The 24,029-nt window shown below is 35.3% G+C and overlaps 1 protein-coding gene across 1 annotated transcript in view; it reads right to left on the reverse strand.

Annotated features, from left to right (window-relative positions):
• Window positions 1-12,076: 12,076 nt before the first annotated feature.
• The window catches only part of LOC112681793, a 161,759-nt gene continuing 149,806 nt past the window's right edge, over window positions 12,077-24,029 (reverse strand). Inside the window, exon 5 of the mRNA XM_025552112.1 lies at window positions 12,077-13,022. Within this exon, the coding sequence (XP_025407897.1) occupies window positions 12,100-13,022 (923 nt within the window). The 3' untranslated portion in view covers window positions 12,077-12,099. The remainder of the gene's footprint in view (window positions 13,023-24,029) is intronic.

Raw genomic sequence — 24,029 nt, forward strand, 5'->3', positions numbered from 1 at the left:
TTCCAACTTTTGATAGGTTTCTGTAAATGCGATCACGTCTGCTAAGTTAAAAACCTTTACTAAAATTTAGGAGACCATTTTTCCCTCCGGTAATTTGGATATCAGATGAACTTCACTTTGAACGTTTTTGTCATCATTAGAAATAATAGTAAACCGTTTTATAGAAGACCGAAAAAGATTGCGAACGGAGAAGAAAAAAAAACGATCCTTGAGATGTATAATGTAAACGCCGAGACATTATACTTATCATAGTGTTCAAGATACATTGGTCCTAGTATTAAAATCATGAGACAATTTGAATTCTTCAAATTTTCAATTGAATAAAAAAAAAAAAAAAATAAAATTGAAAAAAAACTGAACTTGGTATGTAAATCAAGGACAATGTAGTGAATTCGATTTAGCTATACGGTATATTATAATGGATTTTATTTAACTACGATCATAATTATATATTAGGATTTTGATTTTGTAACGATTTGATCCTTGTACAATTTATAGTAAGTAAAGAAAACAATGTAATAATGTTATGCATTATCAGAACCCATATGAAAAATTTGTTTTTTTCTTCCTTTACTCCTATAAATCTATGGCGTGCATTTTAATTGAACACATATTTTTAATACGAATGCAAATGATCGATATATTCATAAAGAAAATGTCACTGGAGACCAAATATGTTGTGCGCTCGGTATGGTCGATAATCGATTAAATTCGTGTCGAGTCATCGACGGTGGTACGCAATGGCAGTTTCAACGACGCCCCAGGCGCAATCATGGGAGAGTACAAAAATACAAAAATCTTGTATTTAATTTTAAAAATTACAAAGGTCAATGTAGTATTATTTGTTTAAAAAATCATTAACATAATTCATATTAATTAAGGCAATCATTGAAAATAACATCTAATAAGCATTATGTTTTTAAATTAAAAATACGTAAGGGCGAATTTTGAAGTTTTGCCCCAGGCACATGTTTGGTTGCTACGGCACTGATCAAAACCCTCTGTGATATGGGGGGGGGGGGGCTGCATGGTACTTTTGACTCGGACGATGGGCGATTTTCGCTTCGGATCGACCAGAAGTCCTACGTTAGTGCTCGGGCCAAGACTTACCGGACCGCGCGGTATAAAATCGTTCGCGTGCTGTCGATAACGCGTGTTCGAACGAAAACCGTAAACCGTTCGTTTAATGTGACGAACAACCAATTGGTGACGATTAAACATTATTGACGTGTACCCGTTTGACGCACGACGGGTAGCGAGTGCGAAATCCGCGGGATCTGAAACGTAACGTTGGAATGGTTTTCGTTGGAGGCGGAATCCGTCCGATTCGCTCGTCAAGTGCACGATATTCGAATATTCGTGGGCGATGCATAGTGTTTGGTAAACGTCGATACTTCTTAAGAACTCTCGGGGAATTCCGTAGTGATCAATATTTCGCACGAATCCCGAGTTTGTTTATACTTAGAATAAAGAATTTATTAGAATTTAAATAGAATGAAACAAGTAGGGAGAAACGATGTTTCAATACCAGTATTTGGTTGGATCCATTTGTATGCCCCCCTCCCTAAATTAAAACTTTGAAATTCTGATCGGGTAAATCATTAGTGCACAAATATTTTCGGAGATATTCCAAAATTGAATTAGGGGGCTGTAAAAACAACACCTCTCCATTTTTAAATTTTGGATTTCTGATTGGGTAAATAGTATGTGCATTGTCTGTGCACGAAAAATAACAATATATAATAAAAATAAAAAATCAATATTGTAATATTATGACACAATTAACTTAACGATGTCGATTACACTCGACAAATCAAAAATAATATAGTTGTCTGTGATGTATATAAGATAAATTACTTTTTGGTATGGTACTCTCTGTGGCATGGGCGTAACTTGGAAATGTATAAGAGAGGGGGGGGGGGGCAAATACATAGTTACATATCGAACAGAAAGGCTGCTTTACTACCTACATATTATTTTATAAAATTATTCATTATTCATTATCAAACATTATGTTAGATAAGCTATAATTGAAAGTTAAGATTTAAAAAAAAACTGTATAATTATAACTATATCCAGCTGTTTTTTACTTATTTTAAAACGAGGTATGTTAAATATCAGAGGGTGTACTGTCCCTCTTAATTATTCAGGAGGTGAAATATTCCCCCCTTGTCCTATAGCTTACGCCTATGATTTATGGTAGATCGTCATATTAACTTGCACGATTGTATACGATGAACGTGTGCAATTGAATTTGTTATTTATATATCTAATCGATTTTTTAAGTTCTACACACGCACGTACACACACACACACACGCACATGTTCGAAACACACTTCTTTATTAAAATTATGTAATTAAATTTAAAACGGATATAATTATATGCACAGAAACAATTCAAGGACTTTACATTTGCTTATTAATACGAAATACAAATATTGCATTAATATTCATTTTGAACTGCTTTTCCATCACTATCATCATATATACATGCACAATTACATAATATATACTCGTTAAATTAGTATCCTCAGTTTCACTTGTATTTACATTGTATTATTTAAGATGCATTAGCAAAAATGTCCGTTTTTAATTAATTACAATCAACGCCTTCGGATTTAGAGCTTGTGCAAATAAATAAACAAACGTATTCAATGTTGAAAATATAGTACGCCGAAACAAAATAAATACACTAAGCGAGTCGTTTTTTCGTTTATACGGTCATAGCTTTCCGTGCTCAAGACCTAACGTTGAAAACTCAACATTCTCATCATCCTCTATCAGCAATTTATAAAAGCGTTTTAGTTATTTTTTTCTTATTTCTTCTTATTCCATTAGGTGGAGTCCCGTAAAGAAACAAATCATCCGAATTCGCAAACCTATCGACGGGGCACAGTCACTCGTCTCAAATTATTTGCACGCGTCACTATACATTCACAATACGTATATCGTATTATTATAATACGAGTTTAGGAAGACGAGGACGAAAATCAAAACGATAAAAATTAAATCACTTGCCATCAACCTGCATCCGTTTTGGCCAACACCGCCGAATCGGACATTCGCGAAGACTTGGAGAAAAGAGAGAGATGAAAATAGAGAGAAAAATAAAGAAAGAGAGAAAAAGAAAAAAAGAATGAGTGAGAGGGTGAGAGAGAGAGAGAAAAAAATAAAGTTTTTCGATCGTGAGTGACGTGGCTGGACGCCCACGGCGATATTTCCACTTCTCTAGCGAGCCTCTTTAATGGAAAAATATACGCTTCAAAAATAATATTATGTCCGGGAAAACATTGTTTTCGTCGTTTTTGAGCACGCGTTATTTTTGCCCCTTCCGCCACTCGCGAACAGGAACTTGGCAACTACAGGAAGCGGAGTCGTCGAGCACGGATCGCCACTACCGCGGTAAGCCAACCAGCCACCCTCTTTCGTTTTTAACATGGCGTTCATCTCGCCGCTAGTCTATAGGAAGTGTTAAGGATATTCGATTTCGATTTTTCTATTATACTTTGTATATTCTTTGTTACAACGGTTGGGTTAAGTCGCTCGTGTTCGGCGTGTGCGGATATTCATGAGGTTGTAATTCATTTTTATTTTATTGATCGTAACCGTAGTAAGGAGGACTGTCTGCAAGTAGTTAAACGACTATTCAACTGATGTTTTAAGTAGAATAAAAAAAAACCAGGTATCTGATTATTCGAATAATTTTCTCGATCTAATCGGTACCACAAGTTTCGTTTGTCTTGTGCTCGTAATCGTTTATATTGCAGCGTTCACGTGGAAGTTATAGGAATATTTCACGTACGGGTCTACAAACAATATTTAAAATTAGGTAACTACCAGTGCTATTTGTAAAAATATGTTTTAATTTGAACAATTAACTAGGATAAATATCATCGATTCCCGTCGAATCGATTACATATGAAACAATGCCTAAAATAATAATTATTATTTTTAATGCTGGTCGCGTTTTCCCGTATCGCTCGTAGTGTATACGCCTATAATGAAGAATACAGGGTTTTAATTTGATTTCTTTTGTATTTTTATAAAACTGCACGTAATGAGTTGACGATTTGAACCATCAATTAGTAAGACTTCAATATTACGGACGACCGCGAATCAGTAGTCATTCCAACATCAGTCTTTGAATGGATCAAGAAGAAACTCAGTTGCAAATATGTAATCGAATATGTAACACGATGCGCACACATTTCTGAACAAGTAATTATATTAGTATGGTCAAAAGTGCACTGCGAACTGTACAGTGGAAAATAAAATCGTGAACCCGTCGGTATCGATGTACTTTGACAATAATAACCGATTGAAAAGAGCCGTATGCAGTTACAAAATGTAACGTGGTTTTTGATGCACATAAAATAGTCCGGTAGCATGACCATGCCCGGAATTCAATCATTAACATAATAATCATTCAATACCAATTGAACTCGTGTCCTAATGAAAATACGTGGTGGAATATTGGAGTCTAGTATTTCTAGAACGTTGTGTCGTATTTTGCGTTTCATCGTGTTGGTAGTAGAAAAACTGTTATTTCGTGGGGCAATACTGAAAAATAAATGAATTAAAATCCGCAATACGCTCGGTAAACCGCGTACGGATTGATCTGTTCTCAAAGGAGCAAAAAATGCTCATCACACGATATAATCAATGTTTACACATGGTCGTATGGTCGTAACCATTGTACTGGTAAATATTTTCAAGGGTGTATATATATGCGTGTGCACGTGTTAATGTGTGACCAGCCGCTTAGGAGTTCGCTGATATTTTCTCCCGTCGATCTCGCGCCGCACATTTTTCACACGTCATATTAAAAGGAAAACGTTCCATCACATCTGTTCCCACGTGCCCACCCGTTAACGTGTACTCACCCTCTCTGCGTACACTAATCGGGTGCTTGCCGGTGCATTTCAAAGGAAAATCTTATGAAAAATACATAGCAAACGAACGGTCGTCGAATTTTATTCATTTTTTTTTTCACATACTTCGTCGTCAGTTTAGTAGATAAAATCTGGCTTCAAAAACGTATAAACACACCGTTATTCTAAGACGTGTCTGTTCCATGAACGTATTATTAATCAAAAGGGCCCTCAGTAGCGTGGAAGATCATGCAGGATTCAAAAGGATTCCCTACAGATAACGAACAATGTATCAATTTCCAATAGAGTCCCGTACTACTCCTTTACCGATACGTATACTCCCGTTGAATTTCGTTAGAAGTTTTCTACTACAAAATCCCCGGAGGATACAATAACCCAAAAAAATCGTTGTTTGTGGACATATTTTTCATACGAGTCAAAATACATTTTTAATGTCTGCGCAAAGAAACAAAAGTTATATCTTCGTTTCGAATAATAGATCACACATCGTTCAGTGATAATAATATTTACACGGTACTGTTTGTCCTATAAATGTATATTTATATATATGTATGATAACGTAAAACGTGTGCCAAAAATTAATGTATTGTCTACAGTAATTATTAGCGGTAGCCTTCGTAAATATTGTTCTTAATCGGATTATTGTGTGTGTACAATGTGCTTTACGTTAATCGACTGAAATGCGCTGAGATAAGTTGGCGAACTCCGCGGGTACTCTGGGAATATGGTTTTGCACTGTAGACGGCATACACCTTTGAGTGTAGCTCTCCTCGAAAATGTTCATTCTAACCAAAAATTGGCCATAACAAAACTTGTGACTTCACGTCGTGGTGAAACACTGCGGAACCAATTGTACACATATATCACTGGAAGCGATTAAGTTTAAAGAGCGCACCACTTCGTTAGGGTTCATAAGTTTTATCAGATTCGGAAGCGTTTTTCGAAACATTCAGACAATATACTTTGATGATAACTACCTAGTAACGCTGGTCTTTGGATTTCTTGTGGACTGCGTTAAAATTAGGTCATTGTAAATAAACCGTAATGTATGACATGTATCTATGCGGTTCAGTATTATTTGATTTATACTGAATCGGATGCGGCTTGCGAGCACCTTCTGTTACGGAATTGGCCAGGAAAAAAAAAATTGATGGTGACAATTCTTAAGCTTATCGTCAGATTTTTCGAAAAATGTTGGTATACAAGCGAATTTATAACTCGCGAACGTCATAAAATAATCCGAGCCAAGCGAGTAAAATTTTCTTCTCTCGTAAGCCGATGGTTTTATTTGATCCACCCCGTTAAGACGCAACTGTTCAAAAACATCTGTACTGAGGTGCGATATATTACGATACGCTTCATAAATTATCCGGGAGATTCCGGTATATGTTTAGCGATCAAAGTCTCCAGATTTATGTCATATTTGAACTGTTGACTTCTAAAAAAAAAAAAAAAAAACGATTTTCGTAATATCGACCGTATATTACATATTTATATCATAATAAATGCATGCGCATGTTACAATTGTGTCGAGTGATTGTTTCGAAAACTTTAGCGACAATCATAATGCGGCATACGAATACTAGTACCATTAAACCGTGTACGTGCCAGGTCAGCTTCCATTATGAAAGCGCGAGACGAACATTTTCGGATTAATAATAAATTTTTCTCGGTAATATCGCGCGAACGACGTTGAAAAGAAGTCGCACAACGTAACGTGTACCATACCCATGTAGTGTATGCATCGTTCGACGTGAAAGCGCTCATTCTTCATGTGGTTGTTTCGCGCGACGGGTGAAAGTCTCCAAGGTCCGCGTGTCTTGTGCATAACTGAACTTTCTGACGACGTCGGGGGAGAGAAAAAAAATGCAATCAATATTACAGATGTATACGTGCAATATGCGTCTAAGCACACATCTAATATTCACGTACACGACGTGTAACAAACACGTCTTCTTAGTAGGCCGTTTTAATGAACCTTTCGATTGAAGTTTTTTTTAGAAAACTGAACGTGAACTGGAAAAAAAAATCCGTTTCAGACTCCGGCTCGTGTCCCCAGGGGGGGATGCAACTGAGGTTAGGTTTTAGGTTATCTAATCGCGACGCGAGCTCATACCGAACGTTACGTACTCAGCAAAGTGGACGTTTTCGCTCTAAACACGCACATATTCAATTTTACACCGAACGCGGTTTAAAATATGAGTGACTCGTTAACACATTTCAAAACATCGGCAACCTGTCATCGTGTCGTGAAAGTCAACCCAACGAAACAGGCCCGGGTACAAGTGTAACGGGCACCTTACGCGTGAGGCGTGGTGAATTTTTATGCACCGTACATTACTCGTGGACGGACACGTCGCTAAAGGGTATCCACAAATCAGATTCGGGAGATTCTTCGATGGAGCCCGTGAAATACGTGAGTGAGTTGGCTTGAGAATACTAAGCCCAAAGTTATAGAACCTGTATGCATACTCCAAACACGAGTGTAATTAGTAAATAATATCTCACAAGAAGCATTCTCTCGGTTCAAGAACACACAAATGTTATTATAATTATTACGCTGTGTCCGAGTAGGTGCATTGTTAAAATATTCATTCTCGAGTCGGTGAGTGCAATGTGTTGTCACCGTTCTTTCTTAGCCTTAAGAATTAATGTTTTTCAATTATAAGAATATTGTTCGTCTGAAATGAATTTTATAATTGTTGTTATATAGTATATTTACTATTATCGATAACGCGATGTGAACCATCGTTTTGAAACATATTTAATTTTGACGTACACCAATGATAGGAAACCATAATAAAGCTGAGCCAGTAAACTCGTTTTTCTAACACTTTTAAGTTTGGTCGATCAGAAGAAATGTACTTTTTTAAATTATTTTTTAATAGTTAAATAAGTTAGTTGTATGATTATTCTTATGAACCGTTCGTTACCGTAATCAGAGATTACAGCGAGACGCGAATATGCTTCAACCGCTGATTCGTATGAGGTCGAAAACCATGATAATCATGTCCACTGATGTACGTGAAACACTTTTGGACCGTTTTGTACATCGACAAATCTAGCGCAGCAGAGTAATTCGACGAATTCTGCTTCGAAATATCGGATTCCTATCACAAAGTTTATTGATTCCGTCGAAACAAACTGCTTAGAAAAAATGTTTATATCGATTCCAACAGCTACTATTTATAATATTTACATATCGATACCACCGGCTGCTGCTCGCACTCCCCCAACTTTGTAATATTTGATCACATATCATATTTTATAAAATTATGGTAATTGTTTAATTCAAAATTAAAATATATAGTTTACATTACCACCTTTTGGTGGAAGAAAAGGACGAAATATACTGAACACATCCTCCCGAACAGCGAACTTGCGTTATGGTCGAGTTGGAGTCCACCTATGCGAGTAGGTGACGTAAAACTTGTAACCCTTCGGTACGGTGATCATAGGCGCTCATAGGGGGATGCTTGGGGGTGCATAACACCCCCAGATTTAAAATTAGCACCCCCAATTTCCTAGAATATTTATTTCAGTATTTCATCAATAATTTGTAAATTATTGTGGTTTTTGGGTTGGGCATTTTTTTTCCACTATAAATAGAGAATAATATATAATATAGTTGACGAATTCACAATTAAAACAGTATTGTATAATTGCACGTTTTATTGTTTCAGTTTTTGTCTAACTATTAAAATATAAACAGGAATCATAATATTATAGAAAATCATATTATCTTATCTTACTTTATATTCTTATATTATCTACAGTTTACGAAATTATGTTTTATTTACAACTTTGATTATTACTTGGTTTTTAGTAATATTTAACCAGTGGGCTACGCTGAATTGTATGCGGAATGACAAATATTATTACCAATCATACAAACCATATGATTCATTACTATTTAAATTTTATATACTAGTTCATATTATTGATATATCAGGTTATTTTGAAAAAAACGACAGTTAGTTTATCAGCAGTAATGCTGGTCTTAAATAATAGTTTACTAGCCAACTTTGAATTTGAATACTTGAAAAATAATGTAATAAAAGTTCGTTTCCAAATGTTTATAAACTAGTTCAAGTGGTGATGACAATTCCAATTATTTCTTCAACGTGTGAACACTCTTTTTTAGCTATGCGTAGATTGCGAAAAATTGGTTCCGCACTAGTATGGGCCAAGAAAGATTTACTTAGCTATCTACGCTTAGCATTGAGAGAGATTTTAATAATAAAATAGATGGGGAAATTATATTGGAAAAATTTGCATCATCCAATAGGAAATTAAATCTTGTTTAATATATTATTAATAATTAAATATTATTATAACTTATAGTATAATTACTTTTAAATATTCATTAATAAAAATTAAAAACTTTGGCAACGCAGTTGATTATATCATTAGGGAGGTGTGGGTAGCTAAGCCCCCACGGACCTGTTTGCTATAAATTCCAGCACCCCCTGGATTCACACACAATGTGCGCCTATAACGGTGGCTGGTCTTTTCGTGGGCTACCGACCCGCGGAATGAGGTCGATGTTCTTACACAGCCCGGGGCGGATCCATCGCATCTCACGTTAGTCGAACGTACGAAAAACGTAAATGTAGTCGCAAAAGTTTGTCCTCTTGAGGCTTCGATAGATCGGGTCGTGATGGTGGCGGGCTGATTGCTTAAGTCGGTACGCAATGTGCTGTTTTCCTTCTGTCGGTGAACGTCCAACATTTGATGTCGGTACAAAAGATGAAAGGTACATCGAGGAGAGATGTTAGCCGGAATATGTTCTACGTGTCTGTCTGCCACGCTTATTTAACCCATAAACTGCGATAGGATTCAATTGGGCTTAGGGTTTCGCTTGGGACGTGACCGGGCGATGGCCGTTAGGGCCCTTCGGTTCATTAGCCAACGGTACAGGATTCTGGTGGCCTGTTTCGGCAACTCGGTGCAACCCCTCCATGCGGCTAGGGGATGCATTGAACCTCTGCTAATACGCAGTTGTAGAGCACTGCTTGCGTTTGCCACTAAACTCCAGATACCTGACCTCATCGTAGCGTTAACAGACAACGTAGGGCAAAAGCCGTCGGCGTCGTGCGTGGTGTGGAGGAGGAGTACGACCTCGTTAGAGGTGGTAGGATGATGGGATAATGAACGAACAACGAATGGCAGATCGGGTTCAAACGTTATTTTATTACATTGCTCCTGATAAAACTAATGTATACAATAATAAACAAGTTTGGAGTATTGAATACGAATGGAAATCCGAACTCACGGATTTCCAAACGGTGCCGATGGAAATCGACATCTACGCACAGCTGATTCGATGTTATACACGCGACTCGACGAGCTTACAAATGTACGAATAACTATTAACATATTATCTTACGTATTTTTAATTGTCGTATTCCGCGACCGCCTTGAGTCACATGCTACGGTTTCGCGGAACACTATAATGATCATGATGATGTTGATGACGATATTATGGTCGTCGGCCCTATATAATGGTTATATATACGCACAATTACACGCGCACACACATAAAATATATATATATACAAATGTAGGAAAGGGCCGACGGAACGAATTTGTGTGCAATAATATTCTACGTATAATTATAATAATAATAATAATAATAATGAGCGATGCGTCACGGCGAATTTTACAAAACTTAATCCACAAAGTTTATAATTATGAATAATTATAATAACAATAATAATAATAATAATAATAATAATAATAATAATAATAATAATTACAGTTATAATCGTATCGTATAATGTATGTAAACATAATATATATATTTATATATATATATGTATAGGTACATTTGCAGAACAAACATAAGAAATGTTACGATGTATTTGTTCCGATCTTTTTACAATTTACCGTTGCTAAATGTTTCGGAATGGACCCGAGAAAAGACGTTTCTTTGACAACGGTTATAGAAAATCTCAAAAATCTCTATAGGGTATTTAATGTAAATTTTGAAACTTAATTTTCCCACTTTGGAATTAATCTTATGTTAAACTTTTAAGTAATATTTGAAAATAAACTGTTCATAAATTAAAGATGAAATTTAAAAAGCACACATTTTGTAAGTATAAATATGTAAATATTGTATCAAAGGGTGATTTAATATAAATTAATGCGTAGTAAATATACTAAGTCTCCCTGTGAAGTTTTAACTTATATTAACTTAACTGAATTTATTTTTCTTCGAATAATGTTTGTTTGATTTAAAATTGTTTATTTTTTATTGGTCGAAAACGATAACAGCCGTTGTGTTATACGTCGTTCGGTATGGAATAATTACAAAAATGATTTTATCAAGTTCTACAGAGAAAGCGGGACGAATCAGTTGAACAGTATAATGGCACCGAACGAATCGAAACGTTGTCTGAAACGCGTTCACCGGATCCGTCCCGAAGCGACCGGAAAAATAAACATACGTATTAATTATCATTACAAAACACTACAATATCAAAGTACAATATGATGTCTATGTACATCGTTACGGTAAATGGGTGGCGGCACGACAATATGATAACGACGATAATCTGTTCACGGCGCGCGTTGGACTTACACGATAAGATCGCCGCTGGACCGGTGATGTTGGTGGTGGTGCTGCTGTTGGAGCTGCTGCTGCTGCTGATGGTGCTTCTCGTCCTCGAACGTAACCATCTTGTCTCTGGCAGGAGTCAGCCTGGGTGGACGGGTGAGCGTGGTCGCGGTGGTGCGCAGTGCGGACGGCGGCAGCGGCGGCGGGATCTTCTGCATCTCGATGGCGGAGCACAGATCGTGTGCGCTAGCGCTCCGTGGGATGAAGTACTCGGACACTAGGCCACCGTCGGTGTAGTGAGCAGCCGCTGACCGGTAGTAGCCGCCGATCATGGGCTGCTGTACGGAGCATCGGCCGGCCGACTGGCGTTGGAACGGCGGTGGGGGAGCGGGCAGGAGCACGCGGTGGCCGACCCGTGGCCGCCCGCCACCGCCGTCGTCCGAACCCACGTCCAAGCCATGGTCGTCGTCCAGGTCATCGAACGCGGGTGGTGGCAGCAGCTGCGCGACCTTCTGCGGCGGTGGGGGCGACGGCGGTGGTGCCAAAGGTTTCAGGTCAATCGCCACTACTCCTCCGTCGGCGGCCGCGACCGTGCCCATGGGCAGCGGCGATGATGTCGGGGGCTGCGGCCCGTAATCCCCGTGTCAGGAGCCCACAGCCGTGCTGTCGTTGCGGCTGTGGTGCTGCAGCCGTCCGCCACGGTGGTGTGACGACGCGGACAACGGCGGTGGTGGCGGAGGACTTACACCGCCTCCCATTCCACCGCCGCCGTCATCATCCATACCGGCGACAGTGCACACGACCATTTCCTTTTGCTGGTGATGCTGCTGCTGCTGCGACGACGACGATGACGACGACGACGACGACCACCACCACCACCAGCAGCAGCACCACCGGCAGTTGCGCGACATGGCGGCCAGCTCGTCCTGTAGCAGCTGGAAGCACATGGCCACCACGGCCATGCCGACCAGTATGTAGCCGGACGACACGAACACGGATACGTCCTTGGTGGACTCGACGCCACCGGGCATGAGCTCACCGAACCCGATGGTGCCCAGGCTGGTGAAGCAGAAGTACGAGCCTTCCAGTAGCGTCCACCGCTCCAGTTTCTGGTAGATGAACGCACCCAACGCCACATAAGCGCCGACCACGGACAACGAGAGCAGCACGGGCACGCGCTTCTGGCTACCACTGGCGGCCGGGCCGCACGGCACGTCCACCGCCGCGTCCGCGTACGCCGCCGCACCCGACACCGTCTCGAACTCGTACCGGTGCCGGTAGTAGTCGGCCGCGCTGCCCACGTGGTTTTTGGACACCGTGTTGAGCGGCGCCCGCTTGCCACCGTCATGCTCGTGGCTGGACCGGCCGCCCCGGCCCGCGCCGTCGTCGTGCCGGTCGTCATGGCCTGGCGATGTGGAGCACAGTCTCGAGTAAATGCGCCGGAAGTTCTTGGCCAGCGTCTCGCCCATCGTCGACAGGTACAGCAGCATCAGCGGTATGCCGATCAGCGCGTAAATGATCGTGATCACCCGGCCCCAAGGCGTCTGCGGCGTCACGCTACCATAACCTGTAACAATAACAGTCAATGGGTTAACCAAAAAATATTCACCGAGATAATACGAGCAACGTTAGCAGACAACTTATTGGATACTAAATATTATTATTATAGACCACCTAGGTGTCCGAATGTAAATAAATTAAATCAGTACGCAAGTTGTTCAAAGTATCACTACGTCATTCGTTTGTAATGTTGAATATAATAGAAAATTGTGTTACACTGTTTCTGTGCCGTTTACGAAAACATATACGTTCAAAAACTCGCTTACATATAGCTTGCCTATCGACAATGACCGGTCGACTTCATATCAACGTCAACGGCTCGCGACTCGTCACTATTTGTAACTCTGTTTACCTCAGTAAACTTTGGCTACCCACAGAACTTACCCAATCCACTCTTCTCACTCTTCACTAATACTTTGTTAACAGCCAAAGTTGAAAGTTGGAAATTTCGTAAGCTAATCTACGAAAAGTTACAACTGAGTTACGAAATATTGACACCGGTTTGGAGTCAATCGTTTGATGTTGCGGTGCTAATTCACGACCGTCAAAAAGCTGCTAACTACCGTGTGTACTATTTCGGTTACATCAACTGTACTCGCGTCGACAAACTATATGATTTGTTTTTAAATCCTAAATATTTATTACGAATTTGAAAAAAAAAAAACATTTTACTAAGAATTACACTTGTTAAACAGCAAGGTTTTTTGTCTTTGACAAAAGACTCGAATATCCTCAGAGTTGCTATCGATCGATTTTAAACGGAGACCATATCGTCGAATAGTATTGATGCAGATAAAACGATAAAAATATAACTTCAATCCGAACAAGTTCAATGCGAAAACATGACATCTAATAAGACTTCAGAACAGAAACGATGTAAAGTAACGATTTGGTTGGGATGAACAATTCATTTTTTTTCTACGAACCACTATTACACTTTTTTTTTTTTAATAAATTTAATCAACATTTATAAAAAGTATATTCCACTGTCTTCCCGTCGTCGAATCCCTATAATACCATTCCTGTTCTACTTGTCCAGCAGATATTACACGCTATCGGTATCGTGTTATATTCTCATCGATTTCCTTTACAAACCATGTTGACTTTTGAATTGAAGTGTTTTCAATACTTTTCTATAATTGGCGTACAATTTGGATGTATCGTGGAAAAAAATAAAATATATCCCTCTACGGTCTTTACTCGGTGAAGGTTTTCAATTCGCATATCGCAATTGTTTGCTGCGAAACGACTCGGTATTATACAATATTGTTCGTGACGCGTGTTCGAATCTCGTGATGTCCATGATGGCTTTGGCCTCGTCGTTATAGGGGTGGGAAGGGGGCGCGCGAAAATATAGTACAACGCTCTTTAGATGTGTAGTTTGACAGTTGTACAAGTCGTGCCGACAGCATTTTTGCATAGTAAACAATCGCGTTTAATAAATTACCGACATTTACACATTATATTTGTGTAGAATGTTACGCGCGTGTAGCAGTTGATTGTCATTGGTCCGATACCCGATCGGAAATGATGTAATAAAAAACATTTACGACCGCGGGAGTCATTTTTAACAATAACGATTTTGTTTTTTTTCTCCCTTTTGGAAATCGTTATTCACGGGACGTTTGTGAAAATCGGTTAGGTTAAATAAACATTTTTTTTTCACATAATATGTACTATACACTCTTATTAAAATATTTAAATTGACGTTTATAACGTGTAAACTGAAAAATAACGAATCATCAGACGATATGATGAATTATATCAATTAATATACTAGCACAACTATTAAAAATTGAAAATTAACCAATATTTTTGAAGAAAAAATAAGACCAACAACTCGATATGTTCTTCATGCGTGCACGCAGTTATAGAAATGACCATAGCAACATTTGTAGGCGTATCGTAAGTGTCTGTTTTTTCCTTCTGATACCCGGGACTAGTTGACTGATTTAAGCAAAAAAAAAGTAATAGTAATTAGTTTAATCTAATTACTATATTTTAAAATCTCAAGTAATTATGGACAGTATGACAAAACTATATTGAAATAATTGTGCTTATAAAAAATTACTATATTGTTATATCTAAGGTCGGGCTACTGGTAGGGCTAGGTATTTGCAGGTAGGGCCAATCTAATAAACTAGCCCCTCCTTTACAAATTTTAATTTTAAAACCCTTTACAACACGTTTCCCCAACACGAGCAATCGCTTAGATTTTCATAAGCATTTAAAAACACACACGATTCCACAAATTTCGTATAAATGTACAGGATCTCTTAAAAAATTCAGCGTTGCCGTGATTTCAGTTAAACGCTCGTTAACAGACATAGATTTCAAACGACAACTTTTGTACGTCACATGAGTTTCACACGTACACACTTATACATTGCTACTATTGCTCGTACGCATAATGCACGTTTTGTCAAGCGGCTAAGCGTAGATGTCATACAATTGTTAAAGTAAAAACCGACTTTTGATTTTGTATCTAAAATTTGATTATGGGTGTCTGAGAAGTCAAAAATTAAATTTTTCTCCGGTTCACAAAAAATAATTTTTGTGTACAATTATTGTACACTGTACAATAATTGTCTTAAACAATGATTATCTTTCGAACATCCCCTTCAATTTGAAACGCTGTATTTTTTCCACACCTGTGGGTTATATATGTATTATATATAATATATTATATAATATATTCAATTTTCTACCGTAGAAATATTTGGAAATATTAAAATGTATACATAATTTAATAATGTCACCGTCTAGGCGCACTATTTTATCGAGTGATTATTACAATAAGATATGCACATTATAAGACCGATTATCCTAAATTACCTGAAACCGTCCTATAGTTATGATGCACGTAATAATAAACGGCACTGCACAAAATATGTAATACGAAAATCGACTTTATATTTTGTCCTTGAAAAAAAGTTCCTGATAGACGCTTTTAACGTATGGCGTACGGTACGCTGCATTTGTAAATGCTTATGAAAATCTACAAGATTCCGCAAATATCATGGACTCGTTTTCCATCAATCTAAACTCTATGATTGCCTTGAAAATCGTGGTTTCAAAAATAACTTAGTTCAAACAACTATCTTTCGATTCGTTGAAAATTACAGATAGAAAAGAATTGCGTTTGAAATTTTACAAAGCTTCATTAAGTAATGCATTTTGTTAAACCGAAAAAAAATCCTTAAAAATCCTTGAAAAATCCTGTAGACTCTTCAATGGTTGCCTAATTATACTGAATGGTACTCGATTAACAAAATTTTATTCGGATTCAAATAGAATGTTTCCTCTTTACTTACATAACAATATGTAGCAGTACGCATTTAAAAAACACTTCAAAATGGGTTTTAAAATTATGTGATATGTTAATTATTACGTAATTCATAAGTATACACTTTACATGTCAGAATGGTTTACGTGACGGTTACGAGCAGTTAAAACCCAAGGGATTTTATAGATTATAATATAGAATTCTGATGTGATACTACTGCAGAGTGGTCGGGTAAGAAAAATGTCAGGAATCGTTCTTGGATGAATGTCTCGAGTGGCATAGCATATTATATAACTCATGTGAGTGACATAATATATACATGTAAATCAAATACTCGTAGAATACCGTCTTAATATATTATATGCATACTCAAAACAATCGATATCTATGAAACATGAAAATCGATTTTCCAACTACAACTTGTAATAAAAAAACACTACATTGCATTATTCAAATTTATTTCATATTATTCGAAATCCAATCATTGGACTTCCATTTATCGCGACAGCGGGTTACACCTAAATAATAATTAGTTTTGATAAAACGAGGGTGGAAGGAGGGTGATAGAGCTTATACTTGAAAGCTGGCATTGATAAGCATTCCTGGCGCCCCCAACCCCTAAAAATAATCGTAATATGCGTCCATGAGTTACTACAGCACTCGTAACAATAATAATAATAATAATAGAAACGTGCGCAATAACTGCAGTTGGTATTTAGTACACACGACTACATAGTAATTACATAGTATTACACGAGTACATAGCTTTTCATGCGCATTTGATGCTGTTGCAAATGCATCTTTCCATATACACATATATATATATATATATATATATATATATATATGGATACACATATCAGGTTGTTGTTACGTGCACAAGGTCGTTATACTCGTATTTGTAAGGGTGGAACGTAAAATTAAAATAAAACGCAAAGTTAGTCATTTAATTTATTTTCGCTTACTGCTCAAATCGTCCGATTAAATATTATAACATTACAGTCTATACGACGTACTACAGTGGTCCTATAATCGTGCTGCGTGAAGGTTACTTAGGGGCTCCAGCAGGGCAAAAATACGTCATTTAATATAAATTCACTTGTTATAAGTTGAATAGATTAATAATATATTCATACAGATTGTATAATATCTTACAATATTACTTAAACTGTAACGTCTGAAATTATCAAAATTAGATAGTGTTGAAAATATTAACAAACCCATATTATTATAAAGCATAAATGAAAAACCGACTATTCATAATTTTGCTTTTTTTTTTTTTTTAATATCTTAATAGAGATTGGAAAAAAAAGATATTTGAGAACTGTTAACATGTCACATTGTAGGATTTCGCAAGATTTGTAAACCTAATAAAAATCGTCGTCTAAATTAATAAGTTTAGAAAAAATTATACGTTTTTATATTTTAATCATGAGAATTATATACGAACTTGGATTTGGAAAAAAATTGGTGTTTTTACTTCGGGCTATGGAAATATAATAGCACTGAAAAATGTTGAATTTAAATGTCAAAAGTACCCTGAAATCATATAGAATTTATGCCTTGGGCATTGGAGATTCAATAAAAGCAGCAGATAATTTTCCAAGGGTGTCATTGTCGTAAAAGCTAGAGAACCGCAGGTATTTACGGTAAAAGTCGCTACGACACGTTATATATTCACGCAGAATTATAGTTATCAGTGTTGGGATTAGATAATTTTTTTAGAGCAAATTAGAGCATTTTTTTTGATATAATATTTAAAGAGTGTAAATCAAATATTATAGATTTTTTTTTTACCTTATACCATTATACCAACTGTCTATATAGCTCAAACACAGATTATATGTTAATTCATTATTTTAGAATACCATATTTTCAATTTTTAACAGTAAACATTATATACCTCCCAACCTGTTCTACATTTAGACATTTTGTGCCTAGACGCAAAAAAAATTGGCACCTCTCTAAGGGACCTGCCCACGGAAAATATAAGAGATAGATTCCCATGAACCTTTTAGATATTCTAAAATCAATGCTATTTTTATGTAGTAGGCACTCCACCGCACGCCACACGCGATAACATAATGCGCCGCATTATTATAAATAACTTATGTTTATCACAAATAATTTGGGAACTAATATTAGGTATATCAATAATATTCTGGATCACTAATAGTAATATTGTTATAAATACATTAGTTCATAGTTGTTTAAATTCCAAACAGCATAATACATTAACATTAATTTACGATACTGTTATTAAAAACAAAAAAAAAATAATAATTTTAAAATAATATAATTATAAAATAATTTTAAAAGTTCAATAATTCACAAGTGAGCAAATTTCCAATCACAAAATTTTGGCGCCCCCAAAGAACTAGCACCCGGAGCAGTTGTACCCATTGTCCCCTTAAATGTGGGCCTGCTTCCGACATACAATGGGGAAAAAAATTATCATGGTTTATTCATTTTTATAAATCGTATTATTTATATTTTATAACCAGAGCTCATAACTTCTAGCATTTGCATATTTTTTTTGAGAGGTCCTAGAGATGCATATGTGAGCTATAAATTTGTTTCAGATAACCAAGAAGCTACATAAGAAATTTTATGTTGCATATTGTTGCATATTTCGGTGTATAAGTGCTATTTTGCTTTTTTTCGCTTTTTTACTTATTTTTGGATTTTTGCATGATTTTTATCATTGATTTTTTTAAAATATTTTTTAGTAGCCTAAAACTTTTTTCTTAAAAATAACAAGTTAGTCATATTAATTGTTCATATTAGTAATTAAATTGTGTGAATTAATTTTTCTCTTATATAACTTCTATAATAATACCAGAAGATACTATATACACCTATACGAGTTTAGACGACGCGCTACGTAGCGAGAGTGTACGCCCGAAACTTCGTAATCCCATCCATAAGGAACCATTATAGTTCTATGTAATTGTAGCTTGTACTGTAGTATTTTATTTTTATAGTTTCTAGGTATTCGGGTATTCCGATATCATCATTCTCAGATTATTTACAGATTATTTTTCATTAAAAAATTTTGTAGTCGTTTCCAATTTTTCGTACTGTATGCATGCTAGTTTGTTTCGTGAATTCAGTATCTAAATTTTTTTTTTTTTAATAATTGAAGCTAAAATAATAATTTTTGTAAACAAACGTTTTTTTGTATATTTTAGTATTTTTAGTGCATATTTAAGCGTTTATATGAATACTTTTTGAGCATATTTAAGCGTTTATAACAACCTTTTTTAGAGCTCTGTTTATAACATATAAAATTTAATTAAGAATAAATAAATAAATCAAATTTGAAATTTTGTTTGCACAATTTTGGTGATTTTGATCAATAAAAAAATGTTTCTAGATGAGTAAGATATTAATTTAAGATAATTGTTTAAATGCCTTGTAACTTTTTACCTAGATAAGATAGAATATTAAAAATAACCAACCAAATAATTTATCTAGATAAATTGAACATTTTATATTTTCATAGTTTTTTTTAAAAAAAATTATTTCAAAAAATTATTTTGATTTAATACTATTATTATAACATAAGTATATTAAAGAAATTTCATAGTTTAGAATTATTATAATGAAATTTATGCTTTATATGAGCACTTAAGATTTTCAATATTCCCATTATTTTAGATGTTTTTCTTTTTTAGAACAGTTAAAACATTAAAAGTTTAACCGATTAATAAAAAGTTTAGTTCTACTTTACAATATAAAACATCTTTAAAAATATAAAGAGTTCCACTTTACCTTCTCCATTCAAAAACGTTTTTTCGTGGGCAATGGTACACTGGTTTCAAAGTTACCACAAAAAACAAGTAGAGCCATTCCACCCCATGTATCTCGCTTGACCATGGAATTCCAGCTGATCTAAACATTCTTGAAAGTCGAACAAGAACGAACTTTTGTTTTAACTATGAAAATAATTTAATTGTATATATATAACTGACTTTGCATGAAAGTATAGAGATTAATTTAGTACAAATACAATGGTATTTTTTAACTAGCTAATAGCTTTTTAAATCAATATTGCTTATGAATTGTATTAGGTTTTAATCTGAAACTTATTAGTTTAATACATCTGAATTATAACGGCGTGTTTTAATTGAGTGCCTGTGATTGGTGCATTTGACTTTTCGTACATTTTAAAGGAGAGCGAAAATGTCGTTAATTAAATTATCTTGTATATTATCAAACCGTTGAAATATTTTTTGTACGGTTTCTTACGAATTTGAATACTTTTCGGTTTTGAATGAAATTTTCCATTCATCAATAAAAGATAACCGGACTTGCGCCGCAAAAAATAAAAAATAATAATAATGAAAACGAAACAACGATTTAAGCAAATCCACAAAAATTAAAAACTAATTTTGTAAAGTCATTTGACGCCTTTCAATTCAACGTTCACTGTGTACACCCACGATATAGTTCTTTAATCTGACTTTATATCCATTGTTCACGACCAAATCGCTTTAATTCTATTCGATTTTTTTTTCAATTTTATTCATTTCCTTAACGGACCATTATTTATACGAACCTCGAGGCGAATAATAACATAAAATATACCTCTAGAGCGCTTTTATCACGTACCGCACACTGCATTACTCTCGGTAATACAAATTGAATATATTATTTATATTAACCCGTTCCTTATATTTTATATAAATATATATATTTTCTGCCGAAGCGATATTTTTTCTATTCCCCATCCATCCCTCTCCAAATCGCACAAATATTCCGGGATACGTTTTTTGTTCGAACTCCGCGAGCGGTCCGTGTAACAATATATATGTAGTGGTTTCGTTGTTATGATTGTTTAATATAAGTTCTGTGGCGTATTAAACTTTTGTTCATCCGTTGGCGCACTCGGAATTTCAGCAGCTTGGACGTGATTTAAAAAGTTCGCCACATTCATTAAACAATTTCACGAAACATGAACTCTATTATATTGTACAACCCCCGAGACAGAACTATGTTGCACGCCCCGTAAGTCTCAGGGAATTTCTCAACCTTGCGTCCTGTGCACTGCACCATCGAATCGGTGCTGCGGTCGGTCACCCTCATGCGCGCCCCAATATTATATACGATTAAAAAACTTCTTTATTTACACTTTTTCACTTCCCCACTTTCCCCGTTCCATCGGTCATTCGCGTTCGTATTTTCCGCCGTACGCTAGCGTTCGTTTTCTGATATTTCACTTTTTTTAACCGACACCGACAAGACTACAAATATTAAACCAACTTCAAAAAGTTTTATTATTATACGACACAAAAATATCGAGCCCAGTTTTTAAATAAATTCGGTAAACATAACTATAACCGGTGCATTAATTTTATAACATTCGAGTAAAGTCTTGCGATACTTTTACAAACATGGTTTTAACGAGTTCTAGTAAGCAGACAAAAAATAATAAAAATAAATAACACGCTTAAATAGTATTAATAATTAAGCTTATCTTTAGGTCCATTAAAATTTAAAAGTTGTTTTACTTAAATGCGTACATAACTGTACACATTGTTGTTTTTTTCTTTTAATACACTCCAATGTCATTTTAGTGGAACTAAAAACCAAGCCTACGAGAACGTTATTTTATTTCAATTTAAATTGAACTTTATAACATTTCCTAATCTCTCGAGAAAACGTAACGATATCCTTTTTAAAATACTATACTATCAAGCGACCATAGGTATATGTTATACTTTTCATGCAGTACCGCACAATATTACCGTACCCTTGTTGTGCGTAAGGGTTACAATCGGCTTAGCACTCGTTAGTAAAAAACTCCCAAAAAGGTTATAATAATATAATATACTTATCACACGAATATATTTACATGAAATGTGTTGTTTTTTTATCGTTCATTTTTTACCACTAAAGAATTGTTGCAAGAAAGGTATTGTTGGTTTTTTTTTTTTTGAAACTACATATTTGGGTTCAGTACCTATACATATATAATACAAAAATTATATTGTAAAAACAAAACATTCTAACTGCAAGCTCATTTTCTATGGAATATTTCAATATCATCACAGCATTTTTTTTTTTCTTTGTTTCTAATTTTTTTATATTTTGTATATCAAAGTTTTCTATGTACGGTGTAAATCTATAATGTTTAGTTCTATTAATCATTAAAAATGATCTGAAGTATTCACAAGTATACAATAAGTTTCGACAAGAGGTTAACTATTATAGTACAGCGATAAGTAAAACAATCAATTAAAATATTATGTTCGACCGAAAACGTTAGACTCCATTTCATCCGACGGGTGAAAATAACTATAATCTTTGACATGTTTTTCTTTTTTGTGACATCAATATAAGTATTCGTCTATACAGTTTTCTTAATTGTTTTGCTATTTGTTGGGAAAATAACTGGGCACATCGTTGGGAAAAACTGTTGTTAAAATAATGAACCAAAATGCATGGAACTTGGATAACTGTGTTGGAATTTGTACTGATACTTGCAATTTCATGACTTCAAAACAATCTGGTGCTGTTTTTGCTATAATGAAGCATACAAATTATGCCACCATAGCTCTTTTTCGAAGTCCTGTATTGCATTGGGTACCATCTGAGTTGGCAAATATTCCAAGTATCAGAAAATGATTTGGTTTAATTAAAGAAATAATTGCCATTTTTCGTATTTCAGCCAAAAGAGATTTTGTTTTCAAGCAAAAATTAGGTTCTAAGTTGAGTGGCCTATGTGATACAAGATGGTTAGAATGACACGAATCTTTAATATTTTTGAACGATAATTTATTACAAACACTACAGGCTTTAGTATTTATAAGTACATGGGATGATGTGGTTTCTTCTTCAAAATCAGAATACTTTATTTGTTACTTGATATATACTGATTTTCTCATCTCTGTAAAAATGATTAACTTAATTTTTACGATAACACCGTGCTGAGTTAATTAATAATACTAAACAAATGATACAGAATGAAAAATGCCAAGCAAACATTACATTTAATAGGATTTGGAAAACCATTCTAGACATTTCAGAAAAAAATAAAATCGTTCTTTCCATGCCAAGACTTTCAATAAAACAAACTTGTAGACTCATCGTCCCATCTGATATAGTTGAAGATTATTATAGAAAAAATATGTCTATCCCATCATTAGATGCCATTATTTCAGATTTAAACCAAAAAATTTGATAAAATACTGTTCTGATAGAAATAGTTTCATATTACTTTTACTTCGACACAAAATATGTCAATTAAATGCTTAACAACTACAAAGAGTAAAACACATTTATAGAAAAATATTCAGAATTACAAAATTCGAATTTAAATACTTACAATAACGAAAATATAATCAAGTCTGAAGTTGAAGTGTGAAAAGCCAAGTGCAAGAGTAATAATAAAATGTACAATGTACTCGTATTGGATAATATAAAACTTTTGAAGTCGTGTGATGAAGACATCTAACCAAATTGCAATTTTTTTAATTAAGATTTTAGTTGTATTACTTGTAATAGTATCATCGGCAGAGATAAGTTTTTCTACCCTGAAAAGGTTAAAAGTCTGGTTGAGAAATAGAATATGTGAAGAGAGATTAGTTGGATTATCTCTGCTAAATGTACATAATGATTTTGAAATTACGTCTGATGAAGTCATTGACCAGTTTACCAAGAGCAAAAATATAAAACTATACCTTATTCATTAAATTTGAATTAAATATTTTGTTTTTATTATAA

This window comes from Sipha flava, unplaced genomic scaffold, assembly GCF_003268045.1.
Source record: "Sipha flava isolate LNK unplaced genomic scaffold, YSA_version1 197_pilon_pilon, whole genome shotgun sequence".
Classification (NCBI taxonomy): Eukaryota; Metazoa; Arthropoda; class Insecta; order Hemiptera; family Aphididae; genus Sipha; species Sipha flava.